Source organism: Pygocentrus nattereri, chromosome 17 (genome assembly GCF_015220715.1).
Source record: "Pygocentrus nattereri isolate fPygNat1 chromosome 17, fPygNat1.pri, whole genome shotgun sequence".
NCBI lineage: Eukaryota > Metazoa > Chordata > Actinopteri > Characiformes > Serrasalmidae > Pygocentrus > Pygocentrus nattereri.
This window is the reverse complement of record NC_051227.1, coordinates 15,943,475-15,970,801: the sequence shown is the minus strand read 5'-3', so window position 1 is coordinate 15,970,801 and position 27,327 is coordinate 15,943,475. Positions and strand designations below refer to the sequence as shown.

The window sequence follows — 27,327 nt, the reverse complement described above, 5'->3', positions numbered from 1 at the left end:
CCCAGGAGGAAAATGACCCAGCGTCTACAAACCGACACACACAGAAAGTTAGCGTACATCATGCAGTCCATGACAAAGACCACAGGCAATGCTGATTTAGTCTTTCAATCTACACAGTTTCAGTTATTACTGAATAAAATGATAAATTATAAGTGATTCCAAACCTTTGAACGCTAGAACGTTCACAAAACTCACAGTAAGACAACCTTGTTTCTGTGCTTTCACTTTCACAGCTTACTTGTTCATTTTCAGAAAGCAGGTCATTTGTATTTATGTACTTTTTGGGATAAATCATCAGAGCATTAATTACAGTGAAGTACCCATTTCCAAATGGATGGACCTCTGATGAGGTTACTTCCCTTTCCAATGAGAGAATGTTCTTATTTTCACATGCTGTGTTTATTGGTGCTGAGCGAGAGATTGATGTGTTGGTCGTCTGAGCGTAGGTTTGTAGACGCTGTGTCATTTTCCTCCTTCCTGTGTGCAGGAAAAATTTGTGGTAGTGGCGTTTAGCTCTTAAAACTTTGTGTGACCGTGGACAGTTCCATCCACCTGTAACAGATTTTGGACTATTTAATCTTTTAATTCTCCAGGGTATATTTTGGTTTGTCCATCTGAATTTACACGACCAAATCATAAGGGAAATTACTTACAATTTACTGCTGAAAGCCAAAAATCTTTTGGCTCTTTGTGTTATTATATAAAAAAAATTTTTACAGAGCAGATCACTGAACAGACGCCATCTGTTTATAGCACAGATGAGGAAAAATTGTTTGACTTGTTCTTTTTCACATGTTTTGGTGTACGCAGGAAGAAAGCTCTTTTCCGGTCAATAGAACAGAACGCTCAAAGAAACACTGGGCACCTCCACCTCCTACACATTTCCTCATTACTAAATATTCCACAGTCAACTGTCAGTGGTGTTATAACAAAGTGGAAGCAATTGGGAACGACAGCAACTCAGCCACAAAGTGGTCGGCCACGTAAAATAACAGAGCGGGGTCAGAGGATGCTGAGGGGCATAGTGTGCAGGGGTCACCAACTTTCTGCAGAGTCAATGACTACAGACCTCCAAACTTCATGTGGCCTTCAGATTAGCTCCAAGAACAGTGTGGAGAGCTTCATGGAATGGGTTTCTATGGTCGAAGCAGCTGCATCTGAGCCTTACATCTCCAAGCGCAATGCAAAGCGTGGAATGCAGTGGTGTAAAGCGCCGCCACTGGACTCTAGAGCAGTGGAGACGTGTTCTCTGGAGTGACCAATCAAGCTTCTCCATCTGGCAAGCCGATGGATGAGTCTGGGTTTGGCGGTTGCCAGGAGAACAGCACTTGTCTGACTGCACTGTGCCAAGTATAAAGTTTGGTGGAGGTGGGATTATGGTGTGGTGTTGTTTTTCAACCCCTTAGTTCCAGTGAAAGGAACTCTTAATGCTTCAGCACCAAGACATTTTGGACAATTTTAACTTTGTGGGAACAGTTTGAGGATGACCTCTTCCTGCTCCAACATGACTGCTCACCAGTGAACAAAGCAGGTCCATAAAGACATGGATGAGTGAGTTTGGTGTGGAAGAACTTGAGTCCTGACCTCAACCTGATAGAGCACCTTTGGGATGAATTAGAGTGGAGGCTGCGAGCCAGGCCTTCTCGTCCAACATCAGTGCCTGACCTCACAAATGTAGTTCTGGAAGAATGGTAAAAAATTCCCATAAACACATTCCTAACACTTGTGGAAAGCCTTCCCAGAAGAGTTGAAGCAGTTATAGCTGCAAAGCATAGGCCGACATCATATTAAACCCTACAGACTAAGAATGGGATGTCACTCAAGTTATTATGTATGTAAAGGCAGACAAATAAATACTTTTGGAAATATAGTGTATTTCTAAGTTTTCCGTTCCACTTTAAATGCAGCAGTAGCTACATTCTGACAGCTGTACAGACACCTGAGTGTAACAGCTGCACCATTTAAGGTGGAGCTGGAAATTCAGATTAGAAGCTGTGTGTATTTGCAACATATTGATGTAACAGTTAATACACAACTGTTGTTGATGCTACATTGCCCACCACAACCAAGACATTTAAGCAGCAAGGCTGTATGTTTTGGCAGAACTGAGTATAGACGACATCATTAAGGCCAGAGGGAACCGAGTGGGCCGTAGCCCCGTGCATAAACATGTGTCTGGAGAGCAGCTGCCTCTGTAATGGCGTCCGGCTACTTGTAGAAACTCATGGTCAGAACAGAAGGTTTGAATAATGGGGACAGCGTGTTCCGAGGTGTGGTAGGCTACATTTTCATTAGAAAGACATTACCTCAGCAAAAACCACTTCCCTCAGAGCGGATACCTTCCCTCTTTCTTACGTTTACAGCAAGCTGTTTTATTGTATCAGTAAAAATGTTCTTACATCTCTGGGAATGAAGATTATAGCCTCACAGATTATTCCGCTTATGCTGGATATTTTAATGCTCTGTAATTTTTAACATCCAACTTCAATTACCAATCTCTACCAAACTGTGTTTGAGAGAAGGAGCTCTTTTTAAACTGCACCTTTAACAGCTGGATTGTAGAACACACTTAATTGATGGTTCTTCAAGGGTTCTTTAGTAAGAAAAATGGCTGTATATAGAACCATGAACACTCAAAAAATCCTTTGCATGATGAAGGGGTTCTTTGTGTTGTGAAAACGTCCTCCAGATTGATGGAGAATGTGCAGTAGATGGTTCTATATAGAACCTTTTTGAACAGGGTTCTATATAGCACCCAAAAAGGTTCTTCTATTGTGACAGGCTTGACTTCATAACAATAGAAAAACTCTTTTGGTGCTATACAATAGTCTTTTCAAAAAGGTTCTGCATAAAACCATCTAAAGCACATCCCCCATCAATCTAAAGAACGCTTTCACAACACAAAGAACCCTTTTATCATGCAAAGGGTTCTTTGAGTGTTCATGGCTCAATATAGTTTTTTTTTAACTAACGAATGCTTAAAGAATCATTGTTTTTAAGAGAGCAGGATTTCAAAGAAATTGACACCAGGGACAAAAAGCATTGATAATAAATAAAATCAGTGCATAAATGATAATAACATCCAGTAAGGTGTGCATGAACATACACTCCTAGAGATTTTTTTTATTTAGTGTATTGTATTTACTACATATTATATTTATTCCAGTGCAGTGTGATCAATTTACATTTTGTATATTCAGATAAATTATTTTTTAATTGTTTCAAAATAGTTATATTCACAGATCCTGGAAAAACATCCATCCATTTTCTAAGCCGCTTCTCCGTCAGGGTCGCGGGGGGATGCTGGAGCCTATCCTAGCAGTCTTCGGGCGAAAGGCAGGATACACCCTGGACAGGTCGCCAGTCCATCACAGGGCAGACAGACAGACACAGACAGTCACTCACACACTCACACCTAGGGGCAATGTCCAATTGGCCTGACTGCATGTCTTTGGACTGTGGGAGGAAACCGGAGAACCTGGAGGAAACCCACGCAGACACAGGGAGAACATGCAAACCCCGGCCGGGGAATTGAACCCAGGCCCTCCTTGCTGTGAGGCGACAGCGCGACCCACCACGCCACCGTGCTGCCTCCTGGAAAAACAAAATTTCCTAAATAAATTTCCTTTTTATACAAAAGTGGTGAAATATGTAAACATTGTTAAAATTTCAAATCATGCACTGTGCACATCCCAGTCTAAACAGTATATACATACATACATTTCACTGCTGTCAGAACAAAACCTCATACCTCCAAAATGGTAACTTTACAGGAAAAGGACAAAACCTACTCTACTTTTAAAGGAAATCAATGGAAGCAGAATTTTTTCCACATAATTTTGGGCTGTTTCTTTTGGTCCATTAATTGTGAAATTTACATACAATGTAAAGAGCAACAGGCAATTTTAAATTATGTCAAAAACAGAAAAATGGAGATATTGACAGCAGCGATATATATATATATATATATACCCATAGACCTTGGTTCCTCCCAAGCTTTCTTCTTCAGCTCTGAGGGAGTTTTTCCTTGCCACTGTTGCCCCTGGCTTGCTCATCTGGGGGTTTTTACATTCTTGTTAAAACTTTCTCTTTTCTGGAATTCTGTGAAGCTGTTTTGTTACAACATCAGTTGTGAAAAGCGTTACAAATAAATTTGATTTGATGATTTAATTTGATATATATGAGCAGCTTAGCTCTGCCCACTCACAGTGAAGTTATAAGGAGCATTTCAGCCTGAACTGCTTTTTGAATGAGGCACAATACAGGACAGCCAATCAGAACAGAGCTCTGCAAAATCTGCTACATAATCAGTCTTAAAGGCCCAATAATAAAAAACAGCCTGTTTAACTGTGAGAGATAGAGAGGTTGAAAAATGGAATAATGTTCGTTTTAGTGCATAAAATCCCTCAAATGCTATAATAAAACAAAATGTGGTGTAGCCTTTAAAAACGACTTTGATTAAATAGGTGGAATTTGCGAAATCTGAGAATCTTAACTGAACTGAATTGTCGTGAGGTCAGAGATTAACACTTCTGATTGATTGAGCCACACCAAATGATTCATCACAGCTATTCAATAATAAATCTCAAGACAGAATAATGTGAGTTCAAGGAGTTATCTTCAGTATCAATATTCACAGAGCCATTTCTTTATTTGTATTAATATAGTGGCAACCATAACTGTTAGAGCTAGGCCTGCGGTTTGAGCCACATATGTAAAAACAAGAAAAAAAACACCTTTACCATAATGTTAAATCCTGCTAGCACCCCTACGGGATTCTAGTGGTATGTTAGGACTAGGCTAACAGCGATTCACGAGAACATTTTCTAGATTCAACAAGCTTTGAAACTTGTAAAAGACATTTTGATATTTTATTTGAAGCTCGTAACAGACTTTGTAAGATATATTTGAGCTTGTAGGTGTCAGTTATTACAGAGACCCTCTCAGTAAAGATTCCCGCTGCTGGTGTTTTCTGTTCCTAACAATGGCCTGAAACTTAGTTTAAGTCTACCCGCTCATAGTCACAGTCAGTGATGTAGCTGGAACTTCATTTATTCCTTCTCACAAAATTGATGCCGCTGTAAATCTGAGCATGATTAGTTGAATCCTCTGTCACTTCTTAATTATGTTGATATCTTGGCCACTTCAGTTTCTAGTCCTAACCAATGGGAGAACTGGCTTATTTATTTTTTCTTTTAATTACAAGAAGTCATTAGGTCTTCTCTGCCCTGAAAGCCCTGAGGGTTCCCACTGCTTAACCATTATGTAGAGCTGTCAATTGTTAAATATGACAATATTTATCATTATTGTGATAAATTTCATCACAGTTTGTCACAAGGTACTTCTCCTGTGCATCTAGTGGATGTGGTCAGTACTTGAAACAATTTCCTACTCAACGCAAAATTTTGACATCTTGAAATTCCAAGTTATTAAGATTAAATAATGTGGAAATAATGAGTTATTCAATTTCAAGAAAGTTAGGCAAGATTTTGAAATACTTAATCAATATTTTCAAGAACAAAATGATTATTTTGTCATATCAAATAAGTATTTTCAAGAAAATAAGTCATTTTTTGACAACTGCATTGTGGATATAGTCAGTACTTTGTAAATCATTGTTTGATCACAAAGAGCATAATTAGTCCTGTTTTTAAATGTGTCCAACTAATCAGATGTCTGTAAAAAATATAAAGTGACATATCATAAATCATGAAAACATCTTCAAATATCCTGATATTACATTTTTGCCAAATCACTCAGCTCCACCACTGTTTTTGAGGCACCCCAACAATATTTCAGCACATCTCAGAGTAGATCATCACCACACTGCAGGATCTGAGCACTCAGGTCAGCAAAGCTTGTGTGCAGCCTTTTATGCATCTGTTGTCAGGCGTTACTCACATCAGCAGATATTCATTACAGTCAGTGGGAGTGTTAAAAAACAATCCCTGTCTGATTCCAATACCACAAAAATATCTAAATCAGTTTCCTCCATCACCAACTTCAGGTTTAAACTGAGCAGCCTGACCAAACAGCCAAAAACAGCCCTGAGGCCCACATGAACCTGAACAGACAACAGTGGAGGCGAAGAAAAGACAAACAGTGTGAGTCCTGCTGCTACACGTGTCTGTGGCTGCTGGGCCGTTGATTAAAAGTCCTCTGTTTGGCCATTGAAGTGGCCACACTGTAACACGAGAGTTCAGAATGAACCGCTTTAATATAGTCTGATCTTTAAAAGCTGCCACTGTTTGACTCATAAAACAGCATCTATTCACTGTGATCTCATCGATTCTCAGGCAGACAGATGCACTTTTGTAGTCTGAAAGGTATGTGTTTTACTCTCTTTGTGGGGACCTGTGATTTATACTATATTTCCAAAAGTATTCGCTTGTCTACCTTCACATGCATATGAACTTGAGTGACATCCCATTCTTAATCCATAGGGTTTAATATGATGGCAGCCCACACTTTGCAGCTATAACAGCTTCAACTCTTCTGGGAAGGCTTTCCACAAGGGTTAAGAGTGTTTTTATGGGAATTTTTGACCGTTCTTCCAGAAGCACATTTTGTGAGTTCAGACACTGATGTTGGACGAGAAGGCCTGGCTCACAGTCTCTGCTCTAATTCATCCCAAAGGTGTTCTATCGGGTTGAGGTCAGGACTCTGTGCAAGACAGTCAAGTTCTTCCACACCAAACTCGCTCATCCATGTCTTTATGGACCTGCTTTGTGCACTGGTGCTCAGTCATGTTGGAACAGGAAGGGGCCGTCCCCAAACTGTTCCCTCAAAGTTGGGAGCATGAAATTGTCCAAAATCTCTTGGTGCTGAAGCATTAAGAGTTCCTTTCACTGGAACTAAGGGGCCGAGCCCAACTCCTGAAAAACAACCCCACACCATAATCCCCCCTCCACCAAACTTTACACTTGTCAGACAAGTACCGTTCTCCTGGCAACCGCCAAACCCAGACTCTTTAATCGGATGGCCAGATGGAGAAGCGTGATTGGTCACTCCAGAGAACACGTCTCCACTGCTCTAGAATCCAGTGGCGGCACTTTACACCACTGCATTCCATGCTTTGCATTGTGCTTGGTGATGTAAGGCTTGGATGCAGCTGCTCGGCCATGGAAACCCATTCCATGAAGCTATCTACACTGTTCTTGAGCTGATGTGAGGCCACATGAAGTTTGGAGGTCTGTAGCGATTGACTCTGCACAAAGTTGGTGACCTCTGTGCACTATGAGCCTCAGCATTCGCTGACCCCGCTCTGTCATTTTACGTGGACGACCACTTCGTGGCTGAGTTGCTGTCGTTCCCAATCACTTCCACTTTGTCATAATCCCACTGACAGTTGACTGTGGAATATTTAGTAGTGAGGAAATTTCACGACTGGACTTGTTCCACAGGCGGCGTCCGATCACGGTACCACACTGGAGTTCACTAAGCTCCTGAGAGCGACCCATTCTTTCACTAATGTCTGTAGAAGCAGTCTGCAGGCCTAGGGGCTTGGCTTTATACACCTGTGGCCATGGAAGTGATTGGAACACCTGAATTTAATGATTTGGATGCGTGAGTGAATATGTATTGGAATACTTTTGCCAATATAGTGTATTTCTGTTTTTTAGCAGGTAGTAAAACAATTTTGTAGTATCTCAAAATAATAAATCAAGTTTGTGAAAAACAAGGTATCTCGACAATATGAGTTATATTTTTGACATTCTGATGCACTATGCTGAAACATTGAGTTATTACATTTCAATTAAATAATCATTTTGATATAGTAAGTCACAATTCCTGAAGTCAATATTTTGAGATACTAAGTCAATATTTCAAGAAATTAAAATTGGTATCTTCACATACTAAATCATTGCTTTGAGAAACATCAGAACAAACTGTCAGAACAAAACCCTGTATGTCCATTTTTGTAGTTTTCAGTTTGTGACTTGCCTGGGGACCAAAAGAAATGACCCAAAATTACTTGGAACAAATTCTGGTTCCTTTGATGTACATTAAGTTACCATTTTGAAGTTATGAGGTTTTGTTCCCTTTGCAACAATATATTTGTTTAAATATATCTATGTGTATTTCAATATATGACATTGAATATATTTATATTTACTGAAATACTAAGCCAAATTTGAAGGAGAAAAACATTTTTTTTGCTATTTTTTGCTCCACCCCTATCATTTCCATAATAATGCAATTGTAAAATGTTGGGAAAACATCAGTGTTCTTATAATATGGGGACTTTGCAATCCCGTTGAGGAAAAGTACAGTTTTCATTTAGAAAAACACAAAAAACAGTTTCACTTTGGCTCCTGAAGTTGTGCTTAAACATCGTATCTCATAAATGAAGATTAAATATATAAGAAAAAGGAAAAATAAAGACTTATTAGTCATTAATGCCTATAAACGATTCATTGACTACTATAAAACATGTAAGTAATGTAGTTATGACAGTGAGAAATAAAACATACAGACTCTTAGGCTTTAATAACCTCACTGAGAAAGTCATGCGTTCAGTTTACTTGATTATAATATGTACTAAACCAGGTCATACAGTTAAAAGTGAGTAAACGGAAGGACAAAATGATGTTGATGTGATATAGATGAAGTTTATTCGTGTGGAAATGATGTGCACATTTAAAAACAAGCCAATTCAGTGCAGCACTTTTTTCAGTATTAATTCATTGTTCAGTTGCAGGTCCCTATGAAGACAGTAATACAGTAACAGGCCACAGTGTGTGGACGTGTGTAGGAGGTCAGTCTTTTGCATCATTGTGGTTTAATTGGGCTGCAGTGGTTAATTACCCAATGCTCTGGTCCACAGGAGAAATCCAGCTGCTCGAGGGTATATAAGAGACAAGCTGCAGCCAGACAAACCAACTCGACCTCTGACCGGACTGTAGGTAAGCTGCCCTGCTCTACTGGGTCTTTGGGTTTTATGTTCTATAGGTTGTATCTTTATTAATTTTACCTTTATTTTTAAACTGTAATGTTTTAGTGTTCATTATTATATTATATTATATTAAATGGAAATGTGCATAACCCTGAGAGCCTCTTGTCTCACTCAGTCTGTTTTTGGTCATTCTCCTCTGAGAGCACTATGATGGCTGGATCTTCCCTGATTTCCTCTCTCTTACTGGTGACCTGTGTTCTCCTGCCCCTCTGTGCTGCTCAAGGTCAGGCACTTTTACAGATTTTCCTTTTTCCATTAAAAAAAACCTTAGTCTTTAAAATCAATCTAAAACTTAATCCCAACCCTAATTTTGGGCCTACATTAAACCATTTTCCTAACCATAGCCCTAGGTCTGGCCTTGCGTTTAACCCTTGTGCTATTCCTCAATGTATCTCTGGTCCTAAATTTAAACTTTGTCCAAATAATAACCACTAATATCAACTTTAAATGTTCAGTTATTGTAAATTGTAAATACATAGGCCAAGCCCAAAATGGCAAAGGATTAAGCTTTTAATGGTCTTAACAACACAACACAGATAGAGTAACATCATATCATTTTCTCTTTTGATTTCTTTACATGTTGAAGTGTGCAAATTTGCAGATAATCTTGTACACTCGGGATCGCCAGCTGTAGAAAGTTGAAAAACATTATCAAGCTTGTTTGTGTTTATTGTGAGACAAAATATTCTCTATAGGATTTAAATCAGGACTCTGACCAGCCAAAACTAAAAATAATTATATTGCAGGCCCAGGAGTCTGTATTATTGACATTATTTGAAAATGCCTGTTGCCCTTCACATTGTGTGTAAATGTCAGGATGAATGGACCAAAAGAAACAGCCCAAAATGACTTGGAAAGACATCTAGTTCTATTGACTTACATTAAAAGTAAAGTAGGTTTTTTCCTTCTCCTGTAAAGTATATTGTTAAATGTGTTACATGCGCACACACACACACACACACATATATATTCATATATGATTACAAATATATGTCATATATTTGAAAATAGCCTGTTTCAAATAAGTTGGCATGTCTGTCAAATATATGTCTATATGTGACTAATGGATCACTGCTTTCAGAACAAAACCTTATATGTCCATTTTTGTCATTTTATCGTTTCTTGACTTAATTTGAAAATACCTGTTGTTGTTTACGTTGTGTAATGATGAGTGGACCCAAAGAAACAGCCCAAAATGACTTAGAAAGACGTCTGGTTCCATTGACTTACATTAAAAGTAGAGTATGTTTTTTCTTTCTCCTGTAAAGTTACCATTTTTGGAGATACAAGGTTTTCGCCTGACAACAGCAATAAGTTGAATATACAGGAAATCCAAATATGGTAATATATGTCATATATTGGAGTTCCATATATTGCCATATATCATATTTCCATATATGTTTGAACAAAATGCCATAAGTACTTCTGAACATGTAGCAATGTGACTGCTTTAAATATTCACAGGCGTGATATTGTTTCCTCTAAATAGACCTGCTTGGTCTTTCATATGGTCAGGAGGGCAAAGAGTACATTCTCATTTGTATTAAAACATTTTGAAAAGTAAACTTTTCATGGTTTCGTACTGACTCAGCCAACACAGTGCATTAAGAGTTTAGTCAATTCCCGCTCAGAGATGTACAATTGATCCAGAGTTGTGTTATGTTGCCGCGCAGCGAGCTGCAGGGGGCGATGTGGAGAGCCCTTCAGCCGGGGTCAGCTGTGTAACTGTGACAACGACTGCATCACTCACGACGAATGCTGCAAGGACTATGAGGACGTCTGCACTTCCCGTAAGGCCGATCGACACTCACTCACTTCATAAAACAGTCTCTCTCACCGTGGTTATGGCCTCGCTGCTTGATAACTGCTGAAGACTCTTAACATCTACACTCTGAGCAAGAAAGGCTGAATACAGTACCAAACAAAAAGGTTCTATAACTTGTAACAATATGAACCCTTTTGGTGCTATACAGAGCAATTTTAAAATGTTCTTTGAAGAACAGTGTCCAATAAGAAGGGCCATTTAACCATGCAAAGAACCATCTGTGTAGTCCAGTGGTCTGACTGCATCCCTCTTACATCAAGTATGTTTAAAATGGTTTTAGGACTACAAACATATGTGCCTTTGTGAGATCCTGCTTGTTTGGGTTCCTGTTAGTTTCCTTATTGAGAACGCTGACTGGGTCTCCTGTACTGCTGGAGGTGAGCTGAGACATTAACACCCATAGAACCAGTTTAAAGGGAGCCTGGCCACTTCCTATTTTTACTTTATACCTAAAATATGGGATTGTATGATGGGGCTGAAAGGCAATTTTCAAAGCAATTTTCCTGTTTCTATGAATTTATGCAGGTTATTCCTTTAATTTTGGAGAGTAAAAGGATGTATTTCATTAAAAAATCTAAGAAAACAGTATTGCAAAATAGTTTTAAACAGTAGGATATTAGCGCTACTGCTACTGAGTGCTGATTGGTTAGCATTACTGCTACTGAGTGATGATTGGTTGGCATTACTGCTACTGAGTGCTGATTGGTTGGCATTACTGCTACTGAGTGCTGATTGGTTGGCATTACTGCTACTGAGTGCTGATTGGTTGGCATTACTGCTACTGAGAGCTGATTGGTTGGCATTACTGCTACTGAGTGCTGATTGGTTAGCATTACTGCTACTGAGAGCTGATTGGTTGGCATCTGATTTTATATATTTTCATGTGATTTATATATACAGTATTTTTGTCATCTGTCTGCATGTTGTGAGGGATGTTGGGTGGTTCCAGCCACACCTTACTGTGTGCTGCTGATTGACAGGTGGATCATGCAGGGGTCGGTGTGGGGAGGCCTTTCTGAGGGGGAAGGAGTGCGAGTGCGACCTGGACTGCACTCTCTACAACACCTGCTGCTCCGACTACCTCCAACAATGCGGTACAACATCTCAAACGCACTAACAAATATTGTCCATGCTGAGCAACGGACTAGCCTGCATACTTAAAAATGATGGTTCTTCAACGGTCTCCTCATGGTTCAGTGGCTCTATATAGCACCATAAACATTCAAAGAACCGTTTGCATGGTTAAAATGTTCTTTGCATGGTGATAGGGTTCTTCAGATTGATGGAGAATGTGCTGTATCGAACCTTTTTTGAAAAGGGTTCTTTTATTGTAACAAGCCTGACATCTCAACAATGGCAGAACCCTTTTTGGTGCTATATACAACCCTTTTCAAAAAAGGTTCCTTATAGAACCATCTATAAAACATTCTCAGTCACTCTAGAGAAACCCTTTCACCATGCAACAAACCTTTTAACCATTCAAAAGGTCCTTTGAATGTTAATGGTGCCAATTATGACCATTTTCAACAAGGTTCTATATAGAACCATCTACAGCACATTCTCCATCAGTCTGAAGAACCCTTTATGGAGCCCCGCTGGTGACATCCTGTAGAAATAAAAATAATGCGTGGTCACACCTTATTAACATATGGGAACGAGATCCTAATGCGTGGCCATGACTTAGTAAGGTCTGGGAATGAGATGATTAAGTCGTGGCCACGACTTAGTAAGCCGCAATCTTGTTCCCACATTTTACTAAGTCGTGGCCATGACTTAATCATCTCATTCCCAGGCCTTACTAATTCATGGCCACGCATTAGGATCTCATTCCCATGTGTTAATAAGGTGATATCGGGCAGAAGTGACGTTTCCTTACTTTCACCAAGAAAATCAACAGTATTTGATTGTATTGTTATCCATAAACAAGGTCTTTGGTCTGTACTTGTGTCTGTTTTGGAGGCAAGTGTGTGTTCATTTAGACATGCAGGTAGCATGTCCATTTAACACCTCAAGCAGAATAGTCTAGTCCAATTGAGGCCATTCGGAAAACAATTTCTATCCTGTAATCCTGTAAATAATCCATTAAATAGAAGAATAATATCAGTGTATCGGATTACATTTGTATCTGATTACATTCCCTATCGGAAAGTTTAAGTCTGTTCTGCATGTGCATCACGTCATAGTGAGAGTTTGTACTGTTCAGCATGGTGGAGCAGAAACTGGTCTGCAGAGGAGACGAAGTTTATGCTCTGATCTTTAAAAGATGGTGGTGGGACAGACGTCCATCTTATGTTTCTTAGAACACGATGTCTTCCTCTTGGCCTTCGGTGTGAGGTGTGAAGAACGTTTTCCTTCCGACATCATTTTAATTAAAAACACAAGCACTGCTCACTGCTGCTCATCTCACTCTGACTGGACCTCTCGTGGTGTTTGCTGTCATGGTAACATCTACACTAAGCGCTACTCCACGCATGCGCATCATCTTGCATCTGATTACTTGGAGTGAACGTGTAAACGAAGAATTTCCATCAGAGTGTTGAGTAGAGTGAGCATAAACACCTCAGTCTTGATCTGTAATCCGATTGTATTCAATCAGCTTGGCAAAAATTTTAGCACGTAAACACAGCCACTGTTTGATATGTAGAAAGCTGCAGTCATTCATTTTATCTGAGCACAGCCGTCTTTGTGGAGAGGTGTGAACAGTTTTCACAGCGGGAGGGTCTCACCCCTCCCCTCTCAACCCACATTGCTCACTAGCAGCTCAATACAGCGTCAAAATATTTCACACAGCGCCCTAGTTCATCTGATAGCAGTTATAGGTGGAAAATATTTTTATTTGATCATATTCATAAAAAAGGTGCAAGTTGATTTTCATTCCGCTCGTGCAGAAAAAGGCTAGGCTAAATTGTATAAGAGTGTATGTATTTATATTTGTTGCAAACATATTCCTTGAACTTCATTTCTGCAGTCCGTGTTAACATGTATTATTAACTGTTCTATTTTAGACGCCACTGACAGAGCACTAGCAGCCAAGAGTGCTAAGGAGTCCAAGCCAACAGGTGCTGTATAAATGTAATAATTCACCCAAACATTAATGTGTCCAGATCTGCAGTGATCTGAGGGACTTCTGCTTCAGCAATAGACACGGGGATGTGGGGGGGGGGGTGTCCAAAAGTCTTAGACAAATGAAAGTGCATCTATTTACACCTCTTTCTAAATCAGTGATCGCAATCATTTTTTTCCACTACAGATTATATTATTAGCATAACAATTTACAAAAAAAATAAAATTTGACATTTTTGCATGAAATTAAGAATTTTATTTATTTATTTATTTTTACATTTTTCAAGATTCTAAACTTTTATATATATATATATATATATATATATATATATATATATATATATATATATATATATATATATATATATATATATATATATATGTGTGTGTGTGTGTGTGTGTTGTGTTTTTTTGAATATTGACTAGAATATCATTGCTGAATTGTCTTTAGGGCGACCCAAGATCAAACCACAGGAGAAACCAGATATGCAGCCTCTGAAAGCTCCCAAGAAGCCGTCAGACAGCGAGAGTGAGGAGATGAGCAGAGGTACGAGAGCCGAGGGCCGATACAGCCCGACAGGGTCACTGACTGACCGCACAGGTCATTTAGAATGGACAGACATAGGTAATGGATAGGTAATCTATGGTAAAGTAAGACAGGTAGCTCCTCTCTGCTTACTTATCCTTTACGATTCTTGTGCCATATTTCTATTTATTTGTGTAACACAACAAATAAAACAAGCCACATTTTCTTCTTCATTTTCCTCCATTATGTTAAATTCAGTAAATAAACAATAATTTTATGTTAAAATGTGAAGAAGTGCGTTCACTGTAGAGCAGAGGTCACTAATAGTCAGTCCATGGTTCAGGAACCAGACACTGTCCTATGCGGGCCTGGGTCCATAACTAATAAACTAAGGATAATTATTTAGTTTTGATGGGGTGGTCCTGTTTTAATCAGCTTAGCTTTTCTAGCCTTTACGGTAGCTTTAGTGGCCCAGGAGGCTCACAGGCCAATCACATGTGTTGTAAATATCACATATGATGCTACTCAGCCAATCAGATCTGTGCATTACGATGAGCACTGAGACTCGAGTGAGTGGTGCCACGCTGGGAGGGACGAGGAGAGACACAGCAGTCAGAGAAGAAAGTGAGTCAGAGGGAAGTTATTTCACATGACATGACTCTAAAAAGAGAAAACTGACAATAAATATTATTGAAATATCACTGAAATGTATTTTATTTGATTTGATATTTAGTTGCTGACTGTATCAGATGTTGATATTCCTACTAGGCTACTTCAGTAAACAGTATATGGCACTGAATCATAGTGCAAGTTAGATATTATGATGTTCCAGACTTTGCTTGAGGATATTTTCCTTAACTGGACCTTATCGAATTTTAGTTAAAGACCACTACTGTAGAGGATGTGTTCACTTACCTTCACTTAGAAGATCAACAAAACCCAAAACTTTTGCATATGACTGTATGGAAGTGCTAACGCAGATGGGAAAGTTAATAAAAGTAAAATAAAGATAGAATCAGATTGGAAAGTCTGATATGGGTTAAGATCTTGTCCAAAGCTCCAGCTTTTAAAAATGATTACGTTAATGTGATCAAGCTTTCTGTATGACAACATATTGCATATTTTCACCTGTTTTCCTGTTTATCTGACTGCAAAACATTGATTTTTGACTTTCCCTGTATTAATTGCGCCAATACTAATAGTTTTATTTGTTCATAATGGAGACAAAATCTTCTTGACTGACAGAAAGTGAGTGGAAAGATGTTTGTTTCTCTTCAGTGTTTTCAGACTACGCTGACGCTCAGGTCGGGTCAACACCATCCCCAACTGAGAGCGGTCCAGGGGTTTTAAGACGTGGTAAGTTTGGGCTGCAGTGGGCAGCAGAGTAGCATGCAACAGGCTGCACATTTCTGCACTTTCCCTTCTTCTAGAGACATGCAGTAAGTTTATCAGTACAACTTTTTTTTATAAATGAGTGCTGCGCATAGACGGGAAAAAAGAAATGGTAAACAAAATAATGAGCAATAATAAGTGAAATATTAAGAAAATAAAAGAACACAATCATTGTAGAAAGCACTTAAAGGGAAATTCCACATATTGGTCAAACTTTCTGCATAATTAATTCATTAAGACATAAACAAGGTCATTGAGAGTGGTTTGGTGTGAAATGCTCTGTTTTAGAGACAATGAATTGTTCACAGTGGTGGTGATAGGAACCAGACGTCCACCTCTATAAGCTCCCTCATAAAAGTTTTAAGATGTGGTTTTGGCATAAAACATTTTTTAAACACACTTTTCAGATTTATCACTATTTTACCATCATCCACTTTACATATAAATACATATATAATTGCCTGCTTTTGTGTTGACCCCTGGTTCCTATCACCAGCACTGTAAAGAAATCTGAGTCTATAAGTTTCTCTACAGTGAACCATTTCACACCAAACCACTCTGAATGACTTTGTTTACATCTTGGTTGGTGGTTGGTATATGGTATTATAGTGTAGTGGGTAACACCTCTGCCTTCTATGCTGTAGACTGGTGTTCAATCCCCTGCCTGAACAAGCCCCCTACACTATACCAATAAGAGTTCTTATAGCATATTCTCATAACCGGGCAAAAGGAACCTAAAGTTAAATAAATAAAAATTTTAAATAATAAAAGATACTATACAGCTCTGAGTCGGGTGTTTTAAGAGTAAAGCATCTTTTCTTTTCACCACAGGAGCTGGACCCGCTGTTTTGGACAGTCTGAGTGAGTTAATGCCGATAGTCAAAGATCCAGCTGACCCCACTGGAGCCCCTCTGCCTCTTAACCCTGGGCTCTACACTGTGCTACCTGCCAACCCTGCAGCTAACGCACCAGGTGATGATCAAGATGGTCCTAGATCTCAAATTCACAGAAAATGACTCATTTTATTGCTGCATTACTTTGGCTAATGGGCCTTTTCACTTGCAAGCTACGTTCTGGAAGCTAGGCTGCGGCTGAGAAAGGTGGGTCCTCTCTAGGACTGTCCTGTGAATGGTCCTCATTTTGGCACATAAAGTGTAACAGAAAAACATTCTGTTAAAAAGACAGCGAGCAAAACGTTGATTCGAATGATGTAATATGGGGGAGGTTTGTAATCAAATGCTGCCTTGCCAAAACTGGTCAAATCACCCTGTGTTCAGTTTACACCCCCTTAAACAGATACATAATATATTACTACATTATACTGGCCTTTTAAAAGAGAAATTCCACCAATTTTTCTAAATTCCTGCACTATTTACTCTTTGAGATTGAGTCATTCATAGTAGTTCAACAGGAAAAATTCATTCTAAACATACTTACAGACTCAGATGTCTTTACAGTGGTGGTGATAAGAACCAGGGGTGACCATGACTACAACATAAATATAGACATTTTTTTAATGTCCTACTAATGCTCACTGCAAAATCATGAGTGTAAACATTTTAAATGTAGTCAGTATAGCTATTATTTCTCATTATGAGACTGTTGTAAGAATATTGTGAGAATATTTAACTTATTTCTAGATTTTTTACTTGTTTTTAATCAGTTTTATCTTATAAAAGTGTCTAATTTCATTGGCAGATCATGGTCCTTGTTTTAAGCATCATTTTGATGAACTGAGCAAAATTATCTTCATTATTTTTCTAAACAAGTGAACTAATCTGCCAATGGAATCAGACACTTTCACCAGATAAAATCACTTAAAACTAGTAAAAATGTACAGAAACAGGTGGAATAATCTTAGAATATTCTTACAACAGCCTCATAATGAGAGATATTAGATTTACTGACTACATTTTAGAAGGTTTCACTTGTTAAGAGAGTATTTTTTGCAGTGTTGATGGAAAATGAGTGATAAATCTGAAATTGAAAATTCTTTGGGGTCTCACAACACCCTGCATGTACTCCCCACTTTGAATAGATTTTACAAATACATATTAGACCAAAAATTTCTCTAATAACTGTTATATGTAAAACAGTGTCTCAGGCACTGGGCAGCGTAAACATAACCATTTCATGTAATACCTTCCTGTGAGGGAGTTTTTAGAGGTGGACGTCTGGTTCCTATCACCACCACTGTGAACTGTAATCATTTCACATCACTGACTTTGTTTACATCTTAACCATTTTATTGTGCCTTGGACAGCGTAGGAGTCTCAGAATACAGCCGAGCTGGATCACAGGAACGCAGCTATAATTTATCATAGCAAAATAAACGTGTATTTATAGCACACTGACCTTAGAAAGACATTTTTACAGTGTAGCTCTGGTTCCAGCCTGGGCCTTTTAACATGGTGGTCTCTTATTTCTTGACTGTCCTTGTGTCAGCATTAGGGGGTCCTGCAGCAAGTTCACCTCAGCCTGAAGCTTCTTCAGGGAAACCGCTCACGATCCCCATAAAAGTGTCCCTCTCTATCAGTGGACATGCTGGTGGACCTGCGGGTGGGTCTCCCAGCCTTCTCCCCAGCGAATCTGGACCTGCAGGCGGAGCCCACAGCCTCTTCCCCACTGGACCTGGACCTGCAGGGGGGGCCCCCAGCCTTCTCCCCAATGGACCCGGACTTGCCAGTGGAGCTGGACCTGCAGGTGGAGCTGGAAGACCCAGCACGCTGGCGGATATCACTCAGGCCCTGGGGGCCAACATTCCAGCAGGATTACCTCGTAAGAGTCGCACTTTCACTGTTAAGATCAGGTTTTTCATTATTAAAGGAATTCTCTTGCATTTTTAAACCTAATATGATATGATGACCTCATTGATGGTAGTCAAGAGTTTTCTACTGACGGAGCTGATGGAGACTACGCTGATCATTTATAGTAGTTACTGAATCATTAATTGAAAAGACTAAATAATTAATAGTAGATACTCAATAATTTACAGTAGTTACTGAAGCATTCATTTAAATTACTGAATAATTAATAGTAGATACTCAATCAATCATTCATAGCATTTACCAAATAATTAAATTTACTCAATAATTTGCAGTACTCAATAATTGATAGTAGTTACCAAATAATTAATAAAAATTACTGAATAATTTACAGTAGATACTGAATAATTTGTAATACTTTACAGAACAATTCATTGAAATGAGTAAATAATGAATAGTAGATCCTCAATAATTTATAGTAGTTACTGAAAATTCCATTGAAATTACTGAATAATTTGTAGTTGATACTCAATCATTTGTAGTAGTTACCAAATAATTAACAGTAGATTAATAGTAGTACTCATTAGTTCTTAGTAGTTACTGAATAATTCAGTTAATAATAGTAGATACTCAATAATTAAAGTAGTTACTGAAAATGTAATTGAAATTACTGAATAATTTATAGTAGACACTCAATCATTTATAGCAGTTACTGAAAATTTCATTGAAATTACTGAGTAGTTAATAGCAGATACTCAATTATTAGTAGCAGATACTGAATTATTAGTCTTAAGAATAATTACAGAATAATACATCTGCAGTTATGATTATTGAACCTTGGCTTATTGTTATTATTCAATAACAGCTGTAAATTAGATGCATGTTAGGCAGTTACGAGAGTAACTACATTTGCATTGGAAAGAAATAAATGTATAAAATGTTCATATAAATATAATATACAAATGTAATTTTTAATAGATATTTATTATTTTATTCTATTTATATAATTATTCAGTTGTATATAATTTACAGAAATTAGAAATAGAAACAGCATGGCTGGCATCAGAGGATAAGGCAGCAACAACATTTAATACTAACAAAATGTAATAGCTTAAAACTCTGTATGTCTATTAATCCCACTAATCCCATCACCTCTGACCACCAAAAGATGAGAGCTCCAGCCCTGACCTCTGTAACGGCCTTCCCATCGACGCTCTGACCTCACTGTTCAACGGCTCCATCATCGTCTTCAGAGGTAAAGCCCTTCATCTCTTCTCAGCTCATTTACTGAGGATGTTCCTCAAGGCCGGCACTGCTACAACTCACATCATCCATATCCTCTGCTCCTCAGGTCAATTCTTCTGGCTGCTGGACCCTAAGACCAGAGTGGCCAGTCCTGCCCAGAACATCACAGAACAACTGGGCGTTCCCTCCCCCATTGATACAGCCTTCACCCGCTGCAATTGCCAGGGCAAGACCTTCATCATCAAGGTCTGAGATTTAAATACTTTAGTTAGTGATGCACCAAAATGATAGAAACAAAACTCAGGACAAAAACTAGAAATGGAAAGAAAGAGTTCTTTATTTACATATAAATATAGCTTTACTGATATTTTTGAATTTATATAATGATGCTAACGATGCTTCAAAGGTTATAATCCCCATGCTGGGAAAGAGAGAGCACTAGAGGACTAATTTAACTCCTTATGTGGCCAAAGTTTTACTACACACTTCTATAATCTAAGAATAACTACTAGTTTGCGTTGTGTTCTGTGTTAGTTACTGAATCATAACACAATGTTATAAACCTTAATTTTAAACAGCTTGCTAAATAATATTCAATATTAAAAGCTGCAAAATAATGAAAATGTGAAGTTAAAAGTTTTACAAAATGCCTCTAAGGCTGACTTCTAGAGTGACTCCGCTCTTTTGATTTTTACATTTTTAATTTGTAAAGCATGGGGCCGTGGCTTTGGAACTTTGGCAGTTCCAAGAAGAGGCGCTTTTGGCATATAATTAGTACTATTTGGGTTTTGTTCTGTTTCAGACAAAAAACTGTAGTCTGAAATTTACTGTATCCCTAATTTCAGTACCTATTATTGGTTTTTCACTTTTCTTTCCTTGTCAGCGATGTTGTTCCATGTAAATAAAATGAAGTTCTCAAAGTGTTCTCAGAATTAAAGATGATTTAGTTAAGCAGCAGAACCAGAGAGGGAGTGTGTTATTGCGAATAACATCACGGCTGTGATTTGGTTGCCTTAGATCATTACAGCTGTGATGTTATTGGTGATAACACATGTTCAGTTCCTTCCTCCAAATTATAGTTCATTAACAAGCAGCTTGTTGTTATGTCAGAGTAACGAGCTCCGCCCACTCGCTGCTCAGTCTGCTGTAAGCCTCGCCTTTTGAAGATCAGACTGAGCCATAAAACTGACCCAATATCAGGTTCAGCTCAGTTCGGTCAGTTTTTTCCAGATCAGTATTAATGTTGTTTTGTTCCAGCCAGTCTGTAAAGCTTCTTACAGCCCGTTTAGTTTGGTGAATGGTATTGGGTTCATTTCTGGCTGATTCCAGGTTGTTTAGCTTTAGCTTAGTTCTTCTGTTACAGCTGCCGACTGAAAAGCTGCTCAGTGGTGACGACAGTTTGGGAATTTAGTGTCGTCTCATCTTCAGAGTCTGACCAAATCGGCTGTCGGTCAAATGTGATCTTAAACGTGTCCGTTTTCTGTTTGTGCCCAAAGTAAGAAGTAAAAACTTTCAAATGGCTTGAGCGTCTCCTACAGCTGTCAAAGTCGTTGCTTAGCATCCGCATCTCAGCGGAGTGATACAGTATTTGTGAAAAAGACCTGATGTTATGGTGAAATAACAGCACAGTTAGAACCTTCTCAACCAATCAGCTTGGGTGGCCGTAACTAGCTGTTGTATAACACAAAATGACTTTAGAATTGTATAGCCTCAGTTACAGGTGGGTAATATGGAAAAAATAAAACCTCGATACTCACATTATCTTGATACAATGTCAAGATATTAGGTTTGGCTTCCTTTTTTGGTTTTGTTTTGTTTTCATAATCATGTTGTAATTGAATTTGTTTTTCACAATAAACTAATGCAGAACAGGAGGGATCCAATCAGCTACCAATCTGATCCACATGGCGCACTCAGAAAAGAACACAGCGATGTAATTTATCATAATGAGAGCAGCACTGTCGTATCCCCCCGGTCCTCAGCTGGTAACTCCTCTCTCCTCAGGGTGACAATTACTGGGTTTTTGAGAATGGCGTGATGGAGCCAGGCTACCCCAGGTCTCTGTCTCAGGACTTTGACGGGCTTTCTGGAGAAATCAGTGCTGCTCTGTCTGTGCCTGCCACCCGCAAGAGGCCTGAGGCCATTTACTTCTTCAAGAAAGGTAAAGACATTGAAGGATGGATCATATTAGTGGTAAGGGCTGACGATATACATCACTATTGTGATAAATCATGTTACAATACGATATGCTGTTCTGAACGGATTGTCGATACTGTCAGAACTTGTCGGCACTTCTTTCATTATTGAGAGAGCAAAATTAGTACCTTTAACTGAATTTAGTGCAACACAGCATGCAGAATCCAAAGGGAAGGCAGCTGCCTCGAAGCCCTGCCACCTCCGCTGTCTAATAGGTCAGTGCCTTTGTTTTCTGCTTTTTCTAACCACATCATGATGCACACAGGATTGAGGCATTCAAGGCAATCAAACAAACAACGGCCGAATGGAAGAACCTCAGCAGGCGTTTCATACAAGCATTAGATCTGGACATTACTAGCTGCGTTTCTGCCTCAGAATACTCTACTCATAGGCAGTGTTCACTACATTTCAGACACAGCCATTGAATAAAAATCATGGTATTCACAGTTTTTGATAGTATTTTTTTTTAATGTAGCACTACTGGTTCTTCTTTGATCTAACTGATCAGATGTCTGGAAAAAATAAATATTGTGAAATATCATATCGGGTGTTGTTGGGGGCAGTCATGGGCTGGAGGTTAGGGAACCAGCATTGTGACCGGAAGGGCATCGGTTTAATCCCCTTGGCTGACAGTACGTGACTGAAGTGCCCATGAGCAAGATACCTAATCCCAACTGCTCCCTGGGTACCATGGATAGGGCTGCCCATCGCTCTGGGCAAGTGTGCTCACTGCACACTTGTGTGTGTTCACTAATGTGCATGTATGCGGGTGTTTCACTGCACGGATGGGTTAAATGCGGAGGTCTAATTCGAAAACAGTTGGTCAACGAATCTGAATTCAACTTCCTCAAAGTATCTTGATATATTTTTGCCATATTGTTCGCCTCTTATGCCAAGCCATAACTTCAATAGTAAACCATAACTGGTCTGTTAAGTACCATTTCATTCAATAACTGAGGCTCATTTTGTAATGTCGAGCGAGGTAGCGGATGCATATACGGAGGTAAGCGACTTATTGAGGGCAAATCCAAAATCAGGGTCAAGACAGTCCAGGGTCATAGAGCCAATATGGAGAGATCGCGGGGCAGACAGGACATAAACCAGAATAGGACAGAATTAACACAGCAAACAGATTCAAACAAAGACCAACAGAGACCGATACAAAGACCAGCAAACATAGGGCTTAAATAACAAAGGGTAAACGAGGGACAGGTGGAAAACAGGTGGAGACAATCATGGGCGGAGACACAAAACAAGGGGGCCGGAGTAGAAAAACCAAAACAAAAACGCACATGGACAAGACTGGGAGGGGCCAATCGTGACACATTTATCTGTACATCATTAATACGTGTTGATGGGCTCACTGGAACAGTGAAGGTGGGTTATCTTCACTTTGCTTTAGTACTGAATTATAATTGGCTAAAACAAGCTGACTTACCACCCATTTACTGTTCTGTAATCATAGCAGAGAACATTTGACAGGTTTACTGGTACAGTTTTAATCATAGTCTGTTCTCTAGGTGATACAATGCAGAAGTTTTCATACCCGGCTGGAAGCGGCCCAACCTGCACTGGAAAGAAAATGAAAAATTCTGTTTCCAAGATCCGCCGCGCTCGCCAAGCAGGTACGGCATGGAGGACTTGCTTTGAATGCTAATGTACATTTTCTATTATGAGCCCTTCTAAAGCAGCTCAGTACCCTGAGCACTGAGGGCTGGTGATGTGGATATGGATGAAGCGTACACAAACAGATGCTTGTTCAAGGGTTCTGCAGTTTAAAAAAAAAAAAAAAAAAAGGTTCTATACAAAACCTTGAACACTTAAAAGCTATGTTCACATTACAAGCCTTGTTCCTCAAATCCGATGGTTCACACTAGTTTAGGTAAGTGACTCAAATCAGTCATTAATGTGATGAACCGGCGTCCTGAAATGACCCTCATGAGCTCATCCTGCTCAGTAACGTCACGTGACCGAATCACTGCATCATCAGCACAAACTAACGAGCAGAACGAGCTTCGCTGAGATCATTAACTCTGATCAGCTCTCAGCTTCATTATTAGAGCCAGACGAAGGAGAAAAAAGTGGGATGAGCTGCTTTTCCACCGTTTACAGGCTTTAATGTCTGTTCAGCGTTGCTGCCATGGTAACGCTGAATGATTGTCATGCTCAGTGGAATTGTATCTGATTACAGGACCACATATGAAAGTGACTCAGGTCAGATTTGGAAAGATCAGATGCGTGTCCACACAGTCCTGAAAATATCAGAACTGAGTCACATTAGGGCAGAAAATCAGATGCGTCTCACTTCAGCCTGGTAATGTGAACGTAGCTAAATTAAAGGGTTCTTTGCCTAAGAGAGTTCTTCAGGTTGCTAGAGAATGCACTGTACATGGTTCTGTTGAAAATTGTTCCGTATAACTCCAAAAGGGTTTCAGAAGCTTGACATAGCAACAATAACAGAACCTACAGCATATTCTCCTTCAAATTGAAGAAACATTTAACCATGCAAAGAAACAAAGAACCACGGTTTTTAAGATGTGGAAGTCTTACAATGTCAATAGTGTTGCATCATTAAGGCTTAAGTTACTCTGAATCAACAAAAAAGCTAATATTCCATATTTACTAAAAGTGAATGCTTGCCAGGTCAGACTTTACACACCAAAGGATGTGCAAAGGAGCTGGAGCTGACTATGTTGTGGACAATAATGCCTTGAAAAATATATGTTCTAGACCAATCAACACAATAACCATATATATATATTTTTTTAACATTTTTTTTTCAGTGTTCTGATGTGTTGTCAGAAGAAAACCTCATCTCTGAAATGATAACTTTACAGGAAAAAAAACAAAAAACAAAAAAAACACTACTTTAAATGTAATTCAATGGAGCCAGACATTGTTCCAAGTAATTTTGGGCCGTTTCTTTTGGTCTAGTCCTCATTAAATGTACACACAATATAAAGGACAACATGCTTCTTCAAATTATGACAAAAACTCAAAAAAAAAAAAAAAAAAAAAAAAAAAAAAAAAAAAAAAATACAAGGTTTTGTTCCAACAGCAGCAATATGCTATACCCCAGAAGACCAGCCACAAGGTGATTTTGTTACTTACCTGTGAGTGTCAAAAGTTTAAAACCAAAAATTAAGGCTTAAGCTAAAGCTGGACCTGGGAAACACCACTTTAATTCTCATTAAGATGTAATATAATGGGCCAGTGTACATTTGAATTCACTAATTGTTGTTCATGGCCTTCAAACCCCAGAGATCCGCCTGTCTGCAGAGATCAACATTAACCTGAACTGGAAAAAGTTTCCCACCCCAGTCACCTCCGCTCTGTCTGCGCCCAACCCGAGGAAGCCCGACGGGTACGAATACTTCATCTTCTCCTGGCGTAAGTCCAGCTTCACCCACTAAACAAGCCAAAGCTGAGAATTTCATTCCAGGTGAACCAGGGTACCTTTTTTCAAAAGTCCAGACTATTTAACATGCCCACGCCCACCTCACTGCTCAGAACACACTGGCCTCTGCCTTAATGAGCTTGTCGGCGAGATAAACTTTAAAATACAATACATTGTGTTTTTGAGAAGTTTGCCATTTGCTTTATCTGGCTGTCAACATAAGTGTTTTGCTGTGGATAGCCATGTAGCCTTCAGCATGCTGGCTAGCTAAATAGCAGTGTGAAGCTGCATTAGTCATGTATAAGATGGAGTGGTTTGTAACACAAAACCCAGCAAGTCTAATTTTATGGTTCTGAAGTGTGAAGCATTTTAAAGTAGTATACTAAGAAAAGAAGTTTACTGCTTGGTCTACTTTTGGGGGGTTTAAAAAGGGGACTACAGAGGTTGCAATGACTTCAAGGCAAGTCCAAGGACTCCACTCACCCCATCTCTAAATCAGTGAGTGCATTTACACGCCCTCAATAATCCGATCATAAATCAGATTCCTGCAGTTTTATTATTTAAAAAAAATTATACTTGAATGGTCATGTAAATGCCATACTCTGATCTAGAAATCCGATTAAGAAATCAGATAAAGAGGCTGGATTTTAGCTCAGTAATCAGATTTCTCAGCACATGTGAACTCTTGGTCTGATTTCTTTCAGATTTCTCAGTCTGATCATGTGCGAGATAGAGATTTTTCGAACACACGAGAACAGAGATTGTACCAGACATAAGCAAGCGATGATGAGGGCGTGATGCCACGAGATGGCAGCCAAACACTTCTAGGTCAGCACTGAAAGCAAATACAAAAAGGTTTTACGTAAAAGTTTTACGTTACATTTACGTCACGTCTTCTGCAAGCTTATTGGCTGGTTGTAAAGCAGAAATCTGATTACTGTCTGACTCATGTAGACCTGGAGTTTCCCCATTGTCTGATCACTCAAGTGCATGTAAAGGCATTAGATTACTACATCTGATTTTCTGCAGTTATCGGATTATTAAGTGCATGTAAACACACTCACTGTTGTCAGAACTTGCGAGAGAAATGAGCACCAGGTCTATTTTTTTGCTTTCCATAAACAAAACTTTTCAAAAATGCTGTAAACCGTTAAACTAGCTAAAGGAAGTGTATTGTTAAGGGACCATTAATGGTGCAATTGTGATTCATTTTGATTTGGGTGGGGAGGTGGAGGAGGGAACAGGGCCGTGGATGGATCGAGGAACAGGACAGACTAGCAGCGAGCACAAATAAGCAACTAGAAACAAGCCCAAAAAAGCCACAACCTGCCTTTTCATCGTTTACAGGCTTTAACTTCTGTTCGATGTTGTTGCCATGGTAACGCTGAAGGATGCCGCACGCGTTGTGGAATAAAAGCACATGAATTCCGATCTGAGGGTCACATTAAGGTCACATGACCACAAATCCTATAGGCTCTAGGACCACACATGAAAGTGGCTCAGGTCAGATTTGAAGAGATCAGATTTGTGTCCACACAGCCCTGAAAACACCAGATCTGAGTCACATTAGGACGACAAAAATAAATAAATTAAAAAAAAAAAAAAAAAGACCTGTGCCACTTCAGCCTGGTAATGTGAACGTAGTCTTAGAGGGCTTTAACTCAAATTAGATCACATTAACTGGTCCAAACTGGCTTTGTTTCTCCATTAAAGACAACCAACTACTGCTGACAGATAAACAGAGAAAGCTACTGATCTCTGACCTGCAGTTTTGAGAATTCACAGTAACATATTTCTACATCTTTGTCTGTTTTACAGCTAAATTCTTCAACATCAAGTTCAGTGGAGAGTTCCCCACTCTGGCATCTCCTGCCAAACCTCCTGCCAAACCTCCTGCCCAGCAGAACGACATCAGAAACTGGCTCAACTGTCCTTAATTGACCTGCCCATAAGGGACTGAAG

At 39.2% G+C, this 27,327-nt stretch overlaps 1 protein-coding gene across 1 annotated transcript; it reads left to right on the top strand.

The window, feature by feature from the left end:
• Positions 1-8,823: 8,823 nt before the first annotated feature.
• prg4a (proteoglycan 4a) lies at positions 8,824-27,325 on the top strand. The gene is made up of 15 exons (XM_017704131.2): positions 8,824-8,906; positions 9,100-9,179; positions 10,630-10,746; positions 11,762-11,875; positions 13,787-13,840; positions 14,296-14,391; positions 15,649-15,726; positions 16,594-16,734; positions 18,208-18,540; positions 19,696-19,782; positions 19,879-20,018; positions 21,777-21,933; positions 23,489-23,593; positions 25,230-25,358; positions 27,184-27,325. Exons 2-15 carry the CDS (start codon positions 9,104-9,106, stop codon positions 27,300-27,302), a joined length of 1,746 nt encoding a protein of 581 aa, XP_017559620.2. The 5' UTR covers positions 8,824-8,906; positions 9,100-9,103; the 3' UTR covers positions 27,303-27,325.
• Positions 27,326-27,327: the final 2 nt, after the last annotated feature.

What these genes read in the sequence shown, in the direction of transcription:
- prg4a (XM_017704131.2), top strand. Translation starts at nt 9,104, where the DNA reads ATGATGGCTGGATCTTCCCTGATTTCCTCTCTCTTACTGGTGACCTGT. An exon ending in CATTCCAGCAGGATTACCTC is followed by an intron (nt 18,541 to 19,695) that starts GTAAGAGTCGCA and finishes GACCACCAAAAG; the next exon opens with ATGAGAGCTCCAGCCCTGAC. An exon ending in CCGCCGCGCTCGCCAAGCAG is followed by an intron (nt 23,594 to 25,229) that starts GTACGGCATGGA and finishes TTCAAACCCCAG; the next exon opens with AGATCCGCCTGTCTGCAGAG.